The sequence below is a fragment of the Sminthopsis crassicaudata genome, chromosome 6 (assembly GCF_048593235.1).
Source record: "Sminthopsis crassicaudata isolate SCR6 chromosome 6, ASM4859323v1, whole genome shotgun sequence".
Taxonomy (NCBI): domain Eukaryota; kingdom Metazoa; phylum Chordata; class Mammalia; order Dasyuromorphia; family Dasyuridae; genus Sminthopsis; species Sminthopsis crassicaudata.
Genome location: NC_133622.1, coordinates 73,673,971 through 73,689,303, shown reverse-complemented (window position 1 = coordinate 73,689,303; position 15,333 = coordinate 73,673,971). Strand labels below are relative to the sequence as shown.

At 37.5% G+C, this 15,333-nt stretch overlaps 1 protein-coding gene across 7 annotated transcripts in view; it reads left to right on the top strand.

Annotated features, from left to right (window-relative positions):
• The window catches only part of ZNF827 (zinc finger protein 827), a 256,489-nt gene that overhangs the window by 41,264 nt on the left and 199,892 nt on the right, over positions 1 to 15,333 (top strand). For 5 of the 7 annotated variants that reach the window (XM_074274621.1, XM_074274620.1, XM_074274623.1 and 2 more), the window contains exon 3: positions 7,177 to 7,227. The exons of the other annotated variants lie outside the window; for them this stretch is intronic. In XM_074274621.1, the coding sequence (XP_074130722.1) occupies positions 7,177 to 7,227 (51 nt within the window). The remainder of the gene's footprint in view (positions 1 to 7,176; positions 7,228 to 15,333) is intronic. 7 annotated transcript variants of the gene reach the window in all.

Here is a 15,333-nt window from a genome sequence, read left to right as displayed (position 1 = left end):
AGTTTAATTATCTCAGTATTCCATAGGAGAGCTGAAGCTTGGCATAGTCACCTGATTTGCTCATGGTTCAAACTACTACCTGTAGTTACTTACAGCACCATTAAATGTCAGGGGTGAAATTTGAACCCCGGGCTGTATGGGCTCCAAGTTCAGGATTCTTCCCCTGTGCTATGCTACCTTTCTTGGCCCCAATCATGGCCGGCCTTCCTTGTTTACAGACTTGGCCCTGCCTTTCCAGATTGTTCAAGATAATGATGGCAGCCAGCAGTGGGAAATCAGTTTGTCTCCCACATCTTCCTTTAAAAAAAAAAAAAGCAACCAAAAAATAAAAAACCCCAGAGAGAAGCAAAGAACCAATATGATGACACGTAGGATTAGAATTTTTGAGGTATTTATTTAAATGTTGCTGAAAACATGTAAAGGAAGCCTGAAAGAGTTTACAGCCAGTGTGGGACATGCTGGGAATGAGCTGACCTTGGGCTTGGTCATTTAGACAGAAGCAGCTCCATGACCTTTTTACCTTTTGGAGGTCAAGGGAGGTTCAGAGCAGGAAAAAGAAAAGAAAATGATTTTTAGTCCATATGGACTCTGGGACATGATTCATTTTGCCAGGTCATTGTATGTTTAATTTTGCTTGAAGCCTCTGCAGCTTTGCAGCTGTCCCTCTCTCCTCCACCGAGAGCTCTGTGCCCCTTGTAGGAGAGGTTACTTTAATGTGATCCTGTGTTCTTGGTGTCCGCCAGCCTGTTCCTCTAAAAGTTGATGGGGTTGGGAAGATTATGTCCATTTGCTCTAAAGATAAATGTCACACATTGATTCAGTTCTCTTTGAACCTGCTATTCTGTGGAAACTTAAGAATATAAATGGAAGAGTTAAAAAAAATTTTAAGGGCAGGTTTGAACTCTGGGGATAAAGAAGGCTGGTAAACTTTTCAGGATGCCTGGTAACTGAGTGAGCCCTGAAGGCAACAGGATTTCAGAGCATTATCATTCCCCCCCAAATGGCTTTTTTCCCTAAGTGAAACTTAAATTTGCAGTCCACTGCTAGGAGTATTAACTCAGATAATTGCTGAGGGCACAGCTGTGACATTATCAGCATGGCAATATAAAAATTTTTTAAGTCCAAGAACTGAAGTTGCTTCTGCTGTTCCTGGTACTACCAAGTCTTTGGTTCCTGGATTCTGAAAATGGGAATGAAGGATTCATGAGGGTAGTGAAGTGGGAAAAGCATTGGATTTGAGGTCAGAAAAAAATGTCTGGTCTCAGACATTAGCTGTATGACTCTGGACAAATTATTTAGCTTCTATTTGGCTCAGGTTCCTCATCTGGAAAATGGGAATAATAAGAGCACCTATGAGCTTCGATTAGTGTGAGGCTCAAAAGAGATAATATTTGTAAAGCACTTTAGAAATCTATAAATATTAGGTATTATTGTTGTTGTTACTGCATAGTGAACAGGTTGGAGAACTGTGGGCTTGGTTCTAGGATTCTATAATCTGGGATAAGTCACATCATCTCAAAAAAGTCAATAAACTTGATCTCAGACCTTTAGTGGCTGTTTGACTCTGGACAAGTCATTTCACCTATTTTCCTCAGTTTCCTCATCTGTAAAATAAGCTGGAGAAGAGAATGGCAATCACTCTAGTCTCTTTGCCAAGAAAACTCCAAATGGGGTCATGAAGACAAGACTGAAAAAACTGAGTCATAACAAATGATGATGATGATGATGTGTTAGGCATTGTGCTAAGTGAAGGGGGTACAAAAAGAGACAAAATACATCCCTATTCTCAAGAACTTTACAGTCTAATGGGGGAAATAGCATGCAAATAAATATATTGTATAAGATAATTTATATGGAATATAGGATATAATATGCGCATGATATACATTAGGATATAATATAGGACAAATCTTACAAATAGAATAAATCAGGGATAACTAAAAGAGGGAAAGTATTGGGATAGAGAGAGGAAGGCTTCCTGTTGAGGGTGGGATTTTAGTTGGGATTGAAAGGAAGCTTAGGAAGGTCAGTAGTGGGGGAAGAGGAGTGATGGCATTCTAGACCTGGGGGACAGCCAGAGAGAATGCCCAGAACTGAGATGGAGTGTCTTGTTTGTGGAACAGCCAGGTCAGTGTCATCAGATTGAAGAGTATGTTTTGGGGAGTACTAGATAACTTTAGCAACTGTTTTACTTTCCTGGTTCAGAAGCTTTCTGGCCTAGAGAAGATAAGATATGATAGTCAGATCCAACTTTCAGAAGGGTTATCCTGAGGAAATGGGATTAGATTTGTTTTCATTGGCCCCAGGGGACTGACTGAGTTACTGTGGAGAGGAGATTTAAGGAAAAACTTCCTCAAAATGAGTTGTCCAAAAGTGGGATGGCAGTCTCCCTATCTAGAGACCTTTAAGTAGAAGGTCGAAAGAGGTGGCTGCTGAAATGTCTTCTAACTCTGACATTCTGTAACTTAGAAGGTCCCTTCCAGCTCTTGCTCTCTGATCCTCTGCAAAATGTTCCTGTAAAAGAAGAATTCAAGTTTCCCATTCATCAGGAGGCACCCATAGTGCTAAACTTGAAGCCGGAGATAAGGGTTCAAATTCTGATTTTGCCATTCCTACCAGCATGACCACAGAAAATCACTTAATTCTTTGGATCTTAATTTCTTCAACTATAAAAGAAGAGATTTGGGCTAGATTACCTCTCACATCCCTTCCAGTTCTAAATCAATTCTCCTATTATCCTCTGACCTTTCCACCAGTATTAAATCCCTGGCTAAGTATAACTGAACAAATATTAGTTGTGTGTATCTTATTTCTGGATCTTTATAGTTTAACTCTGAAGTTTCACTATGAGTTCGTGGCTTTCTAGTTTCACATTAAAGTGAAAATGTTGTAGTTCCTGATAGGCTTTTAAATCAACCTGTGTAGAACTGCCAATAAAATAGTTGGCTATTGTTTTAGAAGTGAATTATGTAAGGCCCATAGCTACTGAGTCAGAGAGCAGGGGAAGTCATTACATGGCCCTGAAACCCAGGGGGAAGACTTATTTCTGGAGATTGGAGTAGAAGCTGGTCAGGATGAGGATGAAGTTCCTGCCTTAAACTGGGGATTCCGGTGCCGGCAGCTAAGACTGGAGTATCAGGTTTTAGAAGTGCTGAGATAGGGATGTTTGTTTGCAATTGTTTCTAGTAGTATCTAACTCTTCATGACACCATTTGGGGTTTTCAAGGCACAGGTATTTAGGGTACTTTGCCATTTCCTTCTCCAACTCATTTTACAGATGAGGAAACTGAGGTAAGCAGAGTGAAGTGACTTATCCAGAGTCACACAGCTACTAAGTGTCTGAGGCCACATTTGAACTCATGAAGATGAATTACATCTTCCTGACTGAAGGCCCAGAACTATCCACTCACTGTCCCCAGCTGCCTGAGATAGTGTTAAACCTCTCCTTCTTCAACCTTTGCCCTTATTCCAACATCCAGCCCAGGTGAGATTAGCTCTGTTGCTTCAGTTCTAGAAGTGAGATGTAGAAGCAGGGTTTCAGGTGAATGAAAAAGAAGAATTCCTAAAGACTAAGTCCTAGAAAGACCTAGACATCTGGGCCTTTAAGAGATCAGTGGAAGATTAACCAATCCGGTTTCTTTAACTTTGTAAATGCTTCCTTTGTTACTTTAAATTCCTGTTTGGAGTGGAAAAGGTGCTGGGTTTAAAATCTGAGGGCCTAAGTCCTCTTGTCATTTGCCACTCATCACTGATAATAGTAGGACTAGGTCACTTAATCTCTAGGCCCCACTCTTTTAGTCTGTAAAATGACCTCTAAACTTCCTTCCAGCTTTCAATCTTTGACCTTATGGATGCTCTAGATCTATAAATTACAGATAATTTAGTGATCCATACTGGTGAAGAGAGTTTGCACACTAAAAGTTCCAGACATCAGTTAAATTGCAGTCTCAAACATAAGTAAAAAATATTTCCTTTGTAGTGATGAGTAATAAAATGAAATAAATTAATAATACCAATTAAATAAATAAATATTAAATTAAATTTAAAATTAAATAAATAAATAAGCATCTAAAAGAAAAAGGTATTATTTGAATATTTCACATAGCTTGATTACATAAATGATCTGTGAATTTTTTATCCTCAACCCAAGTATCACTCTCCACATCAGAGTAGATGATCTTCATAAATTTGGGGCATCTGGGTGCTTACTAGATATGTGACCCTGGACAATGTACTTGACCTCTATCTGCCTCAGTTTCTTCATCTGATAAAGGAGAATGATAATAATACCTCCTATGATTGATGGGTGGATCAAATGAGATAATGACTGTAAAGTGTTTCGCACATAGCATTTTATAAATGTTAGCTATGATGATGAGGATGATGTGACTAGATAGCCACATAGCTTGGGAGTCAGTTTGGTGATGAACCTTTCTAAATTTAGTAAAGGCCATTACTCAGTCCATAAATATTTGGACAATCTCTGGCTGTTCCTCAGATCCTTTCAATCTGGGTAGGACCTGCAAGGGCCTTCATTCTTTCTCTGAATCCTTAGAGGACTCAGAATCACTTCTACCTTCACAGAAAGGCGTCAGAGAAGGGCAAGAGAAGAATATCCTAATAACCCCATTGAAATATCAAAGAGAATCATAGGATGTCACATTTGGAAAATATTGCTATGTCATGTTATGGAAATGACATCTACCCAAGAACCACAACATCTCCCACAACTTTTCATCATCCAGCTTTTGCAATCTCTAGCAACGGGGAACTCACTATACCCAAAGGTATATCAGGTTGAATATCATCGAATATCAGGTCATTGTGAGTTGTTCAGGAAACTTTTCCTTATTTGAAACCAAAATTTATAACTTTTAATCGCTAATCTAGGACACATTTCTTTTTTCACAGGACATTCCTTTCTATGCTTAAAATCAGCTACCCTCTTCCCTCCCATATCCAGACATCCTTCATTTTTTCAATTGATTCCCATACAACATGCCAGGAGACCTTTCACAGGTGACTCTCCTTTGAAACTTGCCAGTTTATCTGTGTCCTTCCTAAAATCTGGTTTCCCCAGACTCCCGATGTGGTCTGACCAGGGCAAAGTGCTGCAGACTACTTCTATTAATAAGCCTCTCTTAATATAGTTTAAGATTCCATTAGCTTTTTTTTTGGCTGCCATATTACTCTGCTATTTCATATTGAGTATACGGTCCATTAAATTATTCAGATCCTTTTTTCATATGAATTGTTCTCTATCTATGCCTCCCCCATTTTTTTTTTACTATAAAATTGATTTTTTGAACCTGAGTAAGATTTTACATTTTATCCTTATGTTTAATCCTGCATTCTAGACTTTCAAGATCATTTTGGATCCTGACTCTGTGGTCCAACTTGTTAATTATTCCTTATAGTTTTGCCTCACTTGCAAATAGGAGCCTTTATCTGTACCTTTATCTGAGTCATTGATTAAAAAAAAAAAAAGAGGTTGATACAACACAGGACCAAGGAGAAGGTTGTTGTTCAATTGTTTCCAAGTTTCTATGACCCCATTTGAGTTTTTTTGTTTGTTTGTTTGTTTGTTTTTCTGGCAAAGATACTGGAGTGGTTTGTCATTTTCTTCTCCAACTCATTTTGCAAATAAGGAAACTGAGACAAACAGAGTTAAGTGACTTACTCAGAGTCACACAGCTAAGTAAGGGTCTGGATTCAAACTCAGAAAGATAAATCCTTCTGACTTTAGGCTGGGCATTCTATCCACTGCACCCCCTGGCTGCCTCTCTTTACTAGGGACCACTTTCCAAATTGATAATCAAACACTACAATGACTATTTCTTTGGCACAAGCCATTTAGTCCTTGTTCATTCCGTTTAACTGTACTTTTTTTCTAGTGTACATCTCTATCCTGCCTGCAAATTTAATATGAAATATTTGCCAAAATCTTGGCAAATTATTGATCTACTAGTTTAATAATCTTGTTGAAGAAGAAAGGGATGATAGACTGGAATATGCTGTTGTTTGATCAATCAATCAGCAGATTTTCAGGAAGTATGTCAGGCACTTTGTCAGGCAACCAAGCAGCCTTGAATTCTCAAAGGATGAAACGCTATGATTTGTGATCACTGATTCCTTTTCTACATCTGTGTAATAATTCAAAGCCAAACTCGTTAACCTCTAAACTGGCAAATTCTACTTTATTTCTTTACTAGGAAAAAAACTGGGACAATATTTGCCCTGTATTGGTCCATTCTCCTCTCTTCTAAGATCTTTCCAAGATCACTTACAGTAGCTTAGCAGTCTCATCTGAGTCAGTTCATTCAGTGCCCTAGAGGGTAGTTTGTCTGGGGCTGGTGACCTGGACTCATCAAGAGCAGCTAGGTGCTTTCTTTCTATTTCACTACTCATTTTGGGCTTTTAACCTATGATTCATAATTTCCCCCCTGTTCTTTCTAGTTGAAGGATTATTTTCTTTGGCTGAGAAAATGGAAACACAATAGAAGTTGAATAATTTGGCTTTCTCTCTATTGTTTGATATAATCCTATATTCCTAAATGGGAATCATATTCCTTCTTTGATCCTTTGTTTTTTTCCAACATAGCTTTAAACCCCACCACCACCATTTTGGATCATTGGAATAATAGAAGCTCACTTTCATGGCACTTTGTTATTTACAGAGTTCTGACCCTTCAATAAGCTTATGGTAGGGGTAGGTAATAGAAGTAGTATGATGGATTTAATATCAGAGAGACTGGGTTAATATTAATTCCTCATTTGTAAAATGAGCAGTTATGTGACACAGTGGATAGAGTACTAAGCCTATAGTCATAAAGACTCAAGTTCCTGAGTTCAAATCCAATTTTAGAAACTCCCTATAGCTGCATTACCTTGAGCAAGTTACTTTACTCTATTTGCTTCAGTTGCTTCATCTGTAAAATGAGCTGGAGAAAGAAATGGCAAAAAGTACTCTCTCTCTGCCAAGAAATCCCCAATGGGGTCACATAGAGTTGGACATATCTGAAAAACAAGTGGATATTTGTAAATTGATGATGTGGTGGTTTGTTAGATATTCTTCAAAGCCCCTTCCAGATCTAAAGACTCCAACCCCCATTGTAGAAAAATAGTATCCCAGATATTATTCAAATTTAGTCCTTATTTTTTTATTCCATTTTACAGATGAGAAGACTGAACGTCTGGTCTGTGACATGACGTTTTCCTCTTCCCATAGTAAGTGATAGAATTGGGACTCCAATTCCAGGCAGCTTATGGGTACTGAAAAGAACGCTGGGTCTGAGGAGGGCTAAGGTTCCATCTCCAGCACCTGTGACTTGGGTGATTTGCAACATTCAATTCAAATAGACTTAATGAGTATTTCCAAACATACCATGCTAGGCCATGGTGGAAGATAGGAGAAACAAAGACCAAAAAGGAAGATAAGTACAAATTCTAAGCAAAGTAAACATGAAATACTTTCCTAGGGCAGAGGAATGGAGAAAGGAAGGAAACACACATTTATTAAACAACCTACTAGGTGACAGCATTTTATAAAATATTAACACATTTGATTCTCATGATAAACCTTGACATAAGTACTATTATTATCCCCATTTTACAGGTGAGCAAACTGAGGCAGGCAGAAGTCAAGTGATTCGCCTAAAGTTTTACACCACTAGTCAATGTCTGGATTTGAATTCAGTTCTTACTGACTTCAACTCAAGCAGCAGCATTGTTATATCCATTGAGCCAACCAGAGTTGCCTCAGAAGGCAGTATTGTTAGCACAACTAGCCATTCTGATAATTGAGCCTTTTCTGTAGAAGGGCATATTGAACTTGAAGGATGGGAGAATCTTTTCACCCAACCCTCAGTTTCTTCATCTGGAAAATGTAATGTTTGAACCAAATAATCTCTAAGCTCCTTAAACTACCCTCTTAGGGCCCTCAATCTTGTGATTCTATATTCATTATTCTTTTCACTCATCATATCAGTGGTATATTCCATGATGAGTTTGAAGAGAGAGGGACAGATCATTATTGTACAGAGGGACAGAGTACTGGAATCTAGATTTCTAGGTCTCCTTGTGTATATTAGGATGTTTATGCAGAAAATATTTGTTTTGGCCTTCTGAAAAAATAAACAATAATAGCAGTTAACATGTATATACATGTATGTATAGTTTGCAAAACACTTTACCTGTATTATCCTTTTATTTTTCACAACAATTCTGAGGTAGGTGCTAGTATTACCTTTACCCACCCAGCCACCCAAAGAAGATGAGCATTTCCAAACATAGAAGAAAACTTAAATCAGGCATTAAAAATAAAATATAGATGATTCACTAAAAACACTTGTTGATTAAAAAAAATCTAAAAAATAAGTATTAATGGAAGGTGTTTGTGTGAACAGCCAATGTGCTTTGTTTATAATATAAATTTTAAAAAAGTGAGTTGTTTTGTCAGAGAGAGAATAATATACATAATCAGTTGAAAATAGATATCTATCTTACCTGACTGGGAAGTAGGAAGGGAGGCAATTAAGTAAATATAGGGACTTATTGAAGAGAGGACAGATCAGGGAAGGTGGTAGACAGAATCAAAACACTGGTGAGGAAGGAAAGGATAAAATGAAAGAGAACAAACATGAGGAAAAATAGGATGGAAGGAAACACAAAGATAGTAATCATAAGGCTGAATGTGCAAATTAGAAGAGCAAGAAATACCCTACCTGTCATATCTATGGGAAGGAAAAGAATTCATGACAAAAGACAGAGAGTATTATAAAAATGCAAAATAGATCATTTTGATTATATTAAGCTTAAAAACTGATATAAACAAAACCAATGAAACCAAAATTAGAAGAAAAACAGAAAACTGGGAAACAATCTTTACAGCAAATGTCTTTGATAAGGCACTCAGTTCTCAAATATATAGAGAACTGAGTCAAGTTTATAAGAATATAAGCCATTCCTCAAAGGACATGAGCAGTATTCACATGAAGAAAACAGAGCTCTCCACAGGCATATAAAGAAGTACTTAAAATCATTTTGAATAGAGAAAAACAAATTAAAACAATTCTGGGGTGCCATCTCACACCTATCAGATTTCTAATATGACAAAAAAATAAAATGATAAATGTTGGAGAGGAAGTGAGAAAAATTGGGACACTAATACACTATTTGTGGAGTTGTAACTGCTCTAATCCTTCTAAAGAGAGAGTATCAGAATTATTGGACTACCTGAAATCCATAATAAAAAAGAGGACGTGGATAACATCTTTCAAGAAATTATCAAGGAAAACTGATCACTTGAAGAAAGAAATCCCCATATAAAAAGTCCAAGGAATATTGTAACCAGATGTCAAAACTATCAAGTCAAAGAAAAATATTACAAGTAACCAAAAAGAAACAATTCAGATTTCAGGGAGTCACAATAATGATTACACAGGACTTGGCACTTTCAACATTAAATGACTGGAGACCCCGGAACATGATATTTTGAAAGGCAAAGGAGCTAGGATTACAATTAAGAATCACTTCCCTGGCAAAATTAAACATACCACATAAAGGGAAATAAACCAGTATGACTAATAGTACAACTAGAAGAAATAGATATAGGCAGAGGGTATAGATATGAGGTGAATTTGAGGGAAAGAAAAAAAATAAGGAATGACAAAAGAATACAGTGGTTGCTAAAGAAAGGGAGAGGTGGAAGGGTGGAAGTTATTTCATATGAAGAAGTGCAAAAGACCAATTATAGTGAAAGGGAAGATGGGAGAATAGGTGAAGAGCATTGTTTGAACGTAATTCACATTAGCATTGATTCAAAGTATTGTCTTCCCATGTAGGGATGTAAACAGTTTAACTCTGTTTCCTTCCCTCTTTTTGCTTGTTTATTCTTCTCTTAGGTCTTGTTATTGGAGGCCAAATTTTTGGTTTACTTCTGGCTTTCTCCTTATGAAAGCTTGAAATCCTTCTATTTCATTAAATGACCATCCCCACCCCCCACCCCCACTGATGCATTATGTTAAATTTTTCCAGGTAAGTAATTCTTAATTGTAGATCTGGCTCCTTTGCCTTTTGAAATATTATATTCCATGACCTCCAATCCTTTAATGTTGAAAGTGCTAAGTGCTGTTTAATCCTGATCATGACTCCTCAATATTTGAATTATTTCTTTCTGGACACTTTTCTAACATTTTTTCCTTGAGCCGATAGTTTTGAAATTTGATTATAATGTTTCTTGGAGTTTTTATTTTAAGATTTCTTTCCTGAATCTTTTTCAATACTTACTTTGCCCTCTGTTTCCAGAACATGGGGGAAATTTTCCTTGATAATTTCTTGAAAGATATTGTCCAGGTCTTCCTTTTGATAATGACATTTAGGTAGTCTAACGATTCTGACATGGTCTCTCCTGGATCTATTTTCCAGGTCATTTGTTTTTCCCATGAGGTATTTTATGTTTTCTTTCATTTTTTCTTTTCTTTTCTTTCCTTTATTTTTTTTTAAATTTATTGATATCTAATAGAGTCATTAGCTTCCATTTGCCCAATTCTAACTTCTAAGTACTTGTTTTCTTCAATTAGTTTGTATACTTTCTTTTTCCATTTGGCCAATTATACTCTTTAAGGAGTTATTTTATTCAGTGGATTTTTGTATCTCCTCCATTTGGCCAATTTTACTTTTTAATCAGTATTTCAAGTTGTTGACTCTTTTTTCATAATATTCTCACATCATTCTCATTTCTTTTCCCAATTTTTCTTCTACTTCTCTTATATAATTTTTAAGTTCCTTTTTGAGTTCTTTCATGAGTTTGGGGGTTTTTTTTGGCCTTGAGATCACTTCCTATTTTTCTTTGAGGTTTTAATGTCTGTAAGTGTTGAGATTATTGTCCTCTTCTGGGTTAGTACCTTGGTCTTCTCTGTCATCATAGCAACTTCATAGTCAGATCCTTTTTTTTTTTTTTTTTTTGTTTGTTATTGTTGTTGTTGTTGTTGTTGTTTGGTCTTTTTTTTTTTTTTTCTTTTCCTTTTCATTTAATTTTGAGCTCTGTTGCCTAGGGGGAAGGAAGCACTGTTTCAGACTTCTCCTGTTAGTGGCTGCAGGCTCTAGCTATTTGCCTAAGGCTGCACTGATGTTGCTCTGATACCCATAGGGAACATTTGTCTGGTGCTGCACTGAGTGGGTGGAAGGGAGTGACTGGTGTTGCTGGGAGCTGCAGTCTGATAGCTTACCTGCTTTTTATCTGGGGTTCTAGTGCTGGTTTCACGAGTGTGCTGAGGCCCAGTAGGGTGTTTCTGCATTTCTCCAAGGGCTACATTCAAAGCATGTAGTGGTTCCCAGAGCTGGAGTCTGATGGCTCCCCAGGCTATGCTAAGACATATGTAGGTCCTGATGTTGGTGTTTGCCTGCTCCATCATACTGGGATTTAGTATCTTTTTCTGTTTTGCTGAGATGAGGCTTGCTGCCAACTCAATGAGAAGTTTCCTATCTTATCCTTTTATCCAAGTGAGGTGGACCTCTCCTGCTGATCTTCCAAGTTTCCTGGGCTAAAAGATTATTTCACTCTGTCTCCTTGCTGGTTATGTTGTTCCACGTATCTTGAAGCACTGTTTTATACTTGCCTGGAAGTGAACATGGGGAAGTTACAGCAATGTACTGATTATTCTACCATCTTGACTCCCAGAAGTCCAAATAGAGCTGATATTTTATATAATGGAAAACCACTAGAGTGGGAGTTAGGAATAGAACACAGCTCTCTTAACTTTGAGAAGTTTTGTTTTGAACATTGAATAACTTATAGTAACTTACCTATTCAGTAAGTTGCTGAATGTCTTGGAACTTTGCTGTTCTTCACTTGTTTTTCACTCGGGTCTAATTTTTTATGATTCCATTTAAGGTTTTCTTGGCAAAGAAATTGCAATACTTTGCCATTTCCTTCTTTAGATCATCTTTCCCCTCTCAGTAGTATTTTATTTTATTTTTTCAAATTCATGTAAAGATAGTTTTAACATTCATTTTTTAAGACTTTGCGTCCCAAATTTTTCTCTCTCCCTCTCTTACTGCTCCCCCCACTCAAAAAAAAAACCAAGAAATAATCTGATATAGACTAAATATGTGCAATCCTTTTAAACATATTTCCATATTTTTCACATTATGCAAGAAAAATTAGACCAAAAGGGAAAAAAGCCATGAAAAAGAAAGACAAACAAGCAAAAAGATGAACTTACAATGCTTTGATTCAATTCCATCTCCATAGTTCTCTCTGTGGATGTAGGTAGCATTTTCCATCCCAAGCCTATTGGAATTGTCTTGATCACTGTGTTGATGAGAATATATGCCTATCATAGTTGATTATCACATAATCTTTTTGTAACTACACATAATATTGTCCTGGTTCTTCTCACTTTACTCTCATCTGTTTTTGTAAATCTTTCCAGGCTTTTCTGAAATCAGCCTGCTCATCACTTCTTATAGAACAATAACATTCTATAACATACATGTACCATAACTTATTCAGCCATTCCCCAACTGATGGGCATCCACTCCATTTCCAGCCATTTGCCACTACAAAAGGGCTGCTACAAACATTTTTACACATGTGGGTCCTTTTCCCTTTTTTATTTTAGAGATGAGAAATTGAAGCAAATAGGATTAAGTAACTTGCCTGGAATCACATAGGGAGTAACTCTCTGAAGGTAGATTTGATCTCACAAATGGTCCTCCTAATTTCAAGCACTCTATCCACTGTGCCACCTTGCTCTCCCCTTTTTGGGACTTTACTTATCTGTGAAGTGAGGTTGGACTTTTAGGTATTGTGAAAAGAACCCTAAATTTCATAGGCACAAGACTTGAGTTCATATCTAATTTTATTCCCTGATTCATTTTGAAGAGGTCACATTCCTCCCTGGGCCTCAGTTTCCTCTTCTGTAAAATAAAGGGATTGAGTTAGAGAATCTCAGAAGCCCCCTTTTGTTCTAAATCTCATGGTCCTATTCATTCCTGTTTATATAGTTCTCCTACTCCCCACCCCAGCTAATGTTTTGTGAAAAACAATATTGGAGAGGCACCATGTTGTGAGAAATAGAGAGCTGGCCTCCAGAGTCAGGAAGAATTAAGTTCATATTGTGCTTGGCAACCCTGGCAAGTCATTTGACCTCTTAATGACCCAGGCAATACTTTAGGATTTTAAATGGCACAACAGTGGCTGATTTGCATTGGGAGAAATAATTCTGAAATTTCCTATATGGATGAAATCTTTAGTGTGGATCAGATGCCCTCCTACTCACCCCCAAACCCATCCGGAATATGAGTCCAGCCAACTTCACTAGGTTAGTAACTATTAGATTTAAATGTATTTCAACATATGAAGTATCATAATAACTTTTCAGCTACTCTTGAGTCCCCATTGTGATGTTTTGTCCATTCATCCTCATTCAGTTGTCTTCTAAATTTTTTGAGTATTTATATCTTTTGTTATTTTATCAATTTCATGTCCAAACACCAACTAGCTTGTCTCCTGATTCTTGCAAATATACAATGTTCCTCACTCATAAGTCCTCCTCCCCCCTTCCCATTTGTAAGTGGATTGGAAAAGCATTTATAAAATACTTACTGTGTGCTTAACCACAGGGGATAAAGCAAGACAGCTCCTGGTCACATTTTATTGAAGGAAACAACATGAAAAGGAAGTGGAAAAAAGAAGAAAGGAAGAAAGTTCATTTTCTTGACTATACTACAGGCATAAACTTCTCAGTCTTATAATCACAAGCATCCAATTTCAGTTTTTTTGTACTTCCATTTACATTGTTGTAGTCATCGACACATTGCTTTGTAACCCACTGTCTGCTGATTCAGTAACAATGTTTTTTTTTAATGAATTTAATTGTTTTTCAATCCCAGCAAAAGTACTTTTTAAAAATGTCTCCTTAAGCTATGAATCAAATTCCTCTCTGTGTGTAGGCAAGTCCTATCTGTCAGTGTGCAAACAGGTTGGGCTCTTTCTGTGGGCGTCAACATAAATTTGATTCACACACAATCTTGTGCACTTTTGTAGGCATTCTCACTCCCTCTGAGACTTATCAAACTGTTACAACCCTTTTCCTTCATTTGAAATTCTAGGTTTATATTAATCATATTTCTATAGCCTAATTAATATAACATTTGATAATGTTTCTATGGTGGTAAATATTTATAAAGTATCTTTCTCACAATAGCCCTGGCAGATAGGTAGGACAAAATATTATCTACAACTTACAAAAGAGAAATCCAAATTTCAAAAGTGACTCAGCCACAATGACACTCACAACAGGTAAATAGCAGTCCGATATGGTATCCAGTCTCCTGACCTAAGGTCCAGTATTCTTTCATCATGCTTTCCCTTTTTTCAAACTGGCTCTTTCCCCTCCTACTTGAAACTATGCATTGTCTTAGCAGTCAGTAGACATTCATTATGCGATCATGTACCACGTACCAGCCACTATGCTAAGGTCTGGGGATACAAAAAGAGGCAAAAGGCAGTTCCTTCTATCAGAAAACTCACATTGCAGTGGTCCTCAAACTGTTTAAATAGGGGCCAGTTCACTGTCCCTCAGACTGTGGGAGGGCCGGATTGTAGTAAAAACAAAACCTCTCACTCTGTCTCTGCCCCTCAGCCCATTTGCCATAACCGGAGGCCGCATAAACGTCCTCAGTGGGCCACATGTGGCCCAAGGGCTGTAGTTTGAGAACCTCTGTTCTAGTGGAAGAGAGAACACACTGATAAGCTCCATATAGGATAAATTGGACATAATCACCAGAGGGAAAGGAGCATCAGGAAAGGCTTTGTATAAAAGGTGGGATTTTGTGTTTATCTTGAAGGGAAGCCTGGGAAGCTAGGAGGCAGAACTGAATGGGGAGAGGATTCCAGGGATGAGGGACTGCCAGTGCAAATGCATGGAGTTGAGTAATAGAGTATCTTGTTATAGAGCAATAAGGTAGCCACTGTCACTGGACCTCAGACTAAAGTGTTAGACTAGAAAGGTGGGTGGGGGTAGGTTAGGAAAGGTTTGAATACCAAATAGATGATTTTATATTTGATTCCAGAGGTAACAAGGAACCACTGGGATTTATTGAGTATATATGGGGGGGTGTGTGGAAGGATGGGAGGAGTGATGTGGTCAGACTTGAGTTTGAGGAATATCACTTTGATAGTCAAACAGAGGATAGATTGAAATGGGAAGAGTCACCAGTAGAGAGTCACCTGCAGTAGTCCACACATGAGGGGATGAGGGCCTGCACCAGGGTATCTCTCTCCTTTCTTCTCAGTGCTTTCTTCACTCCCTTTCTCCTTCCTCCTTA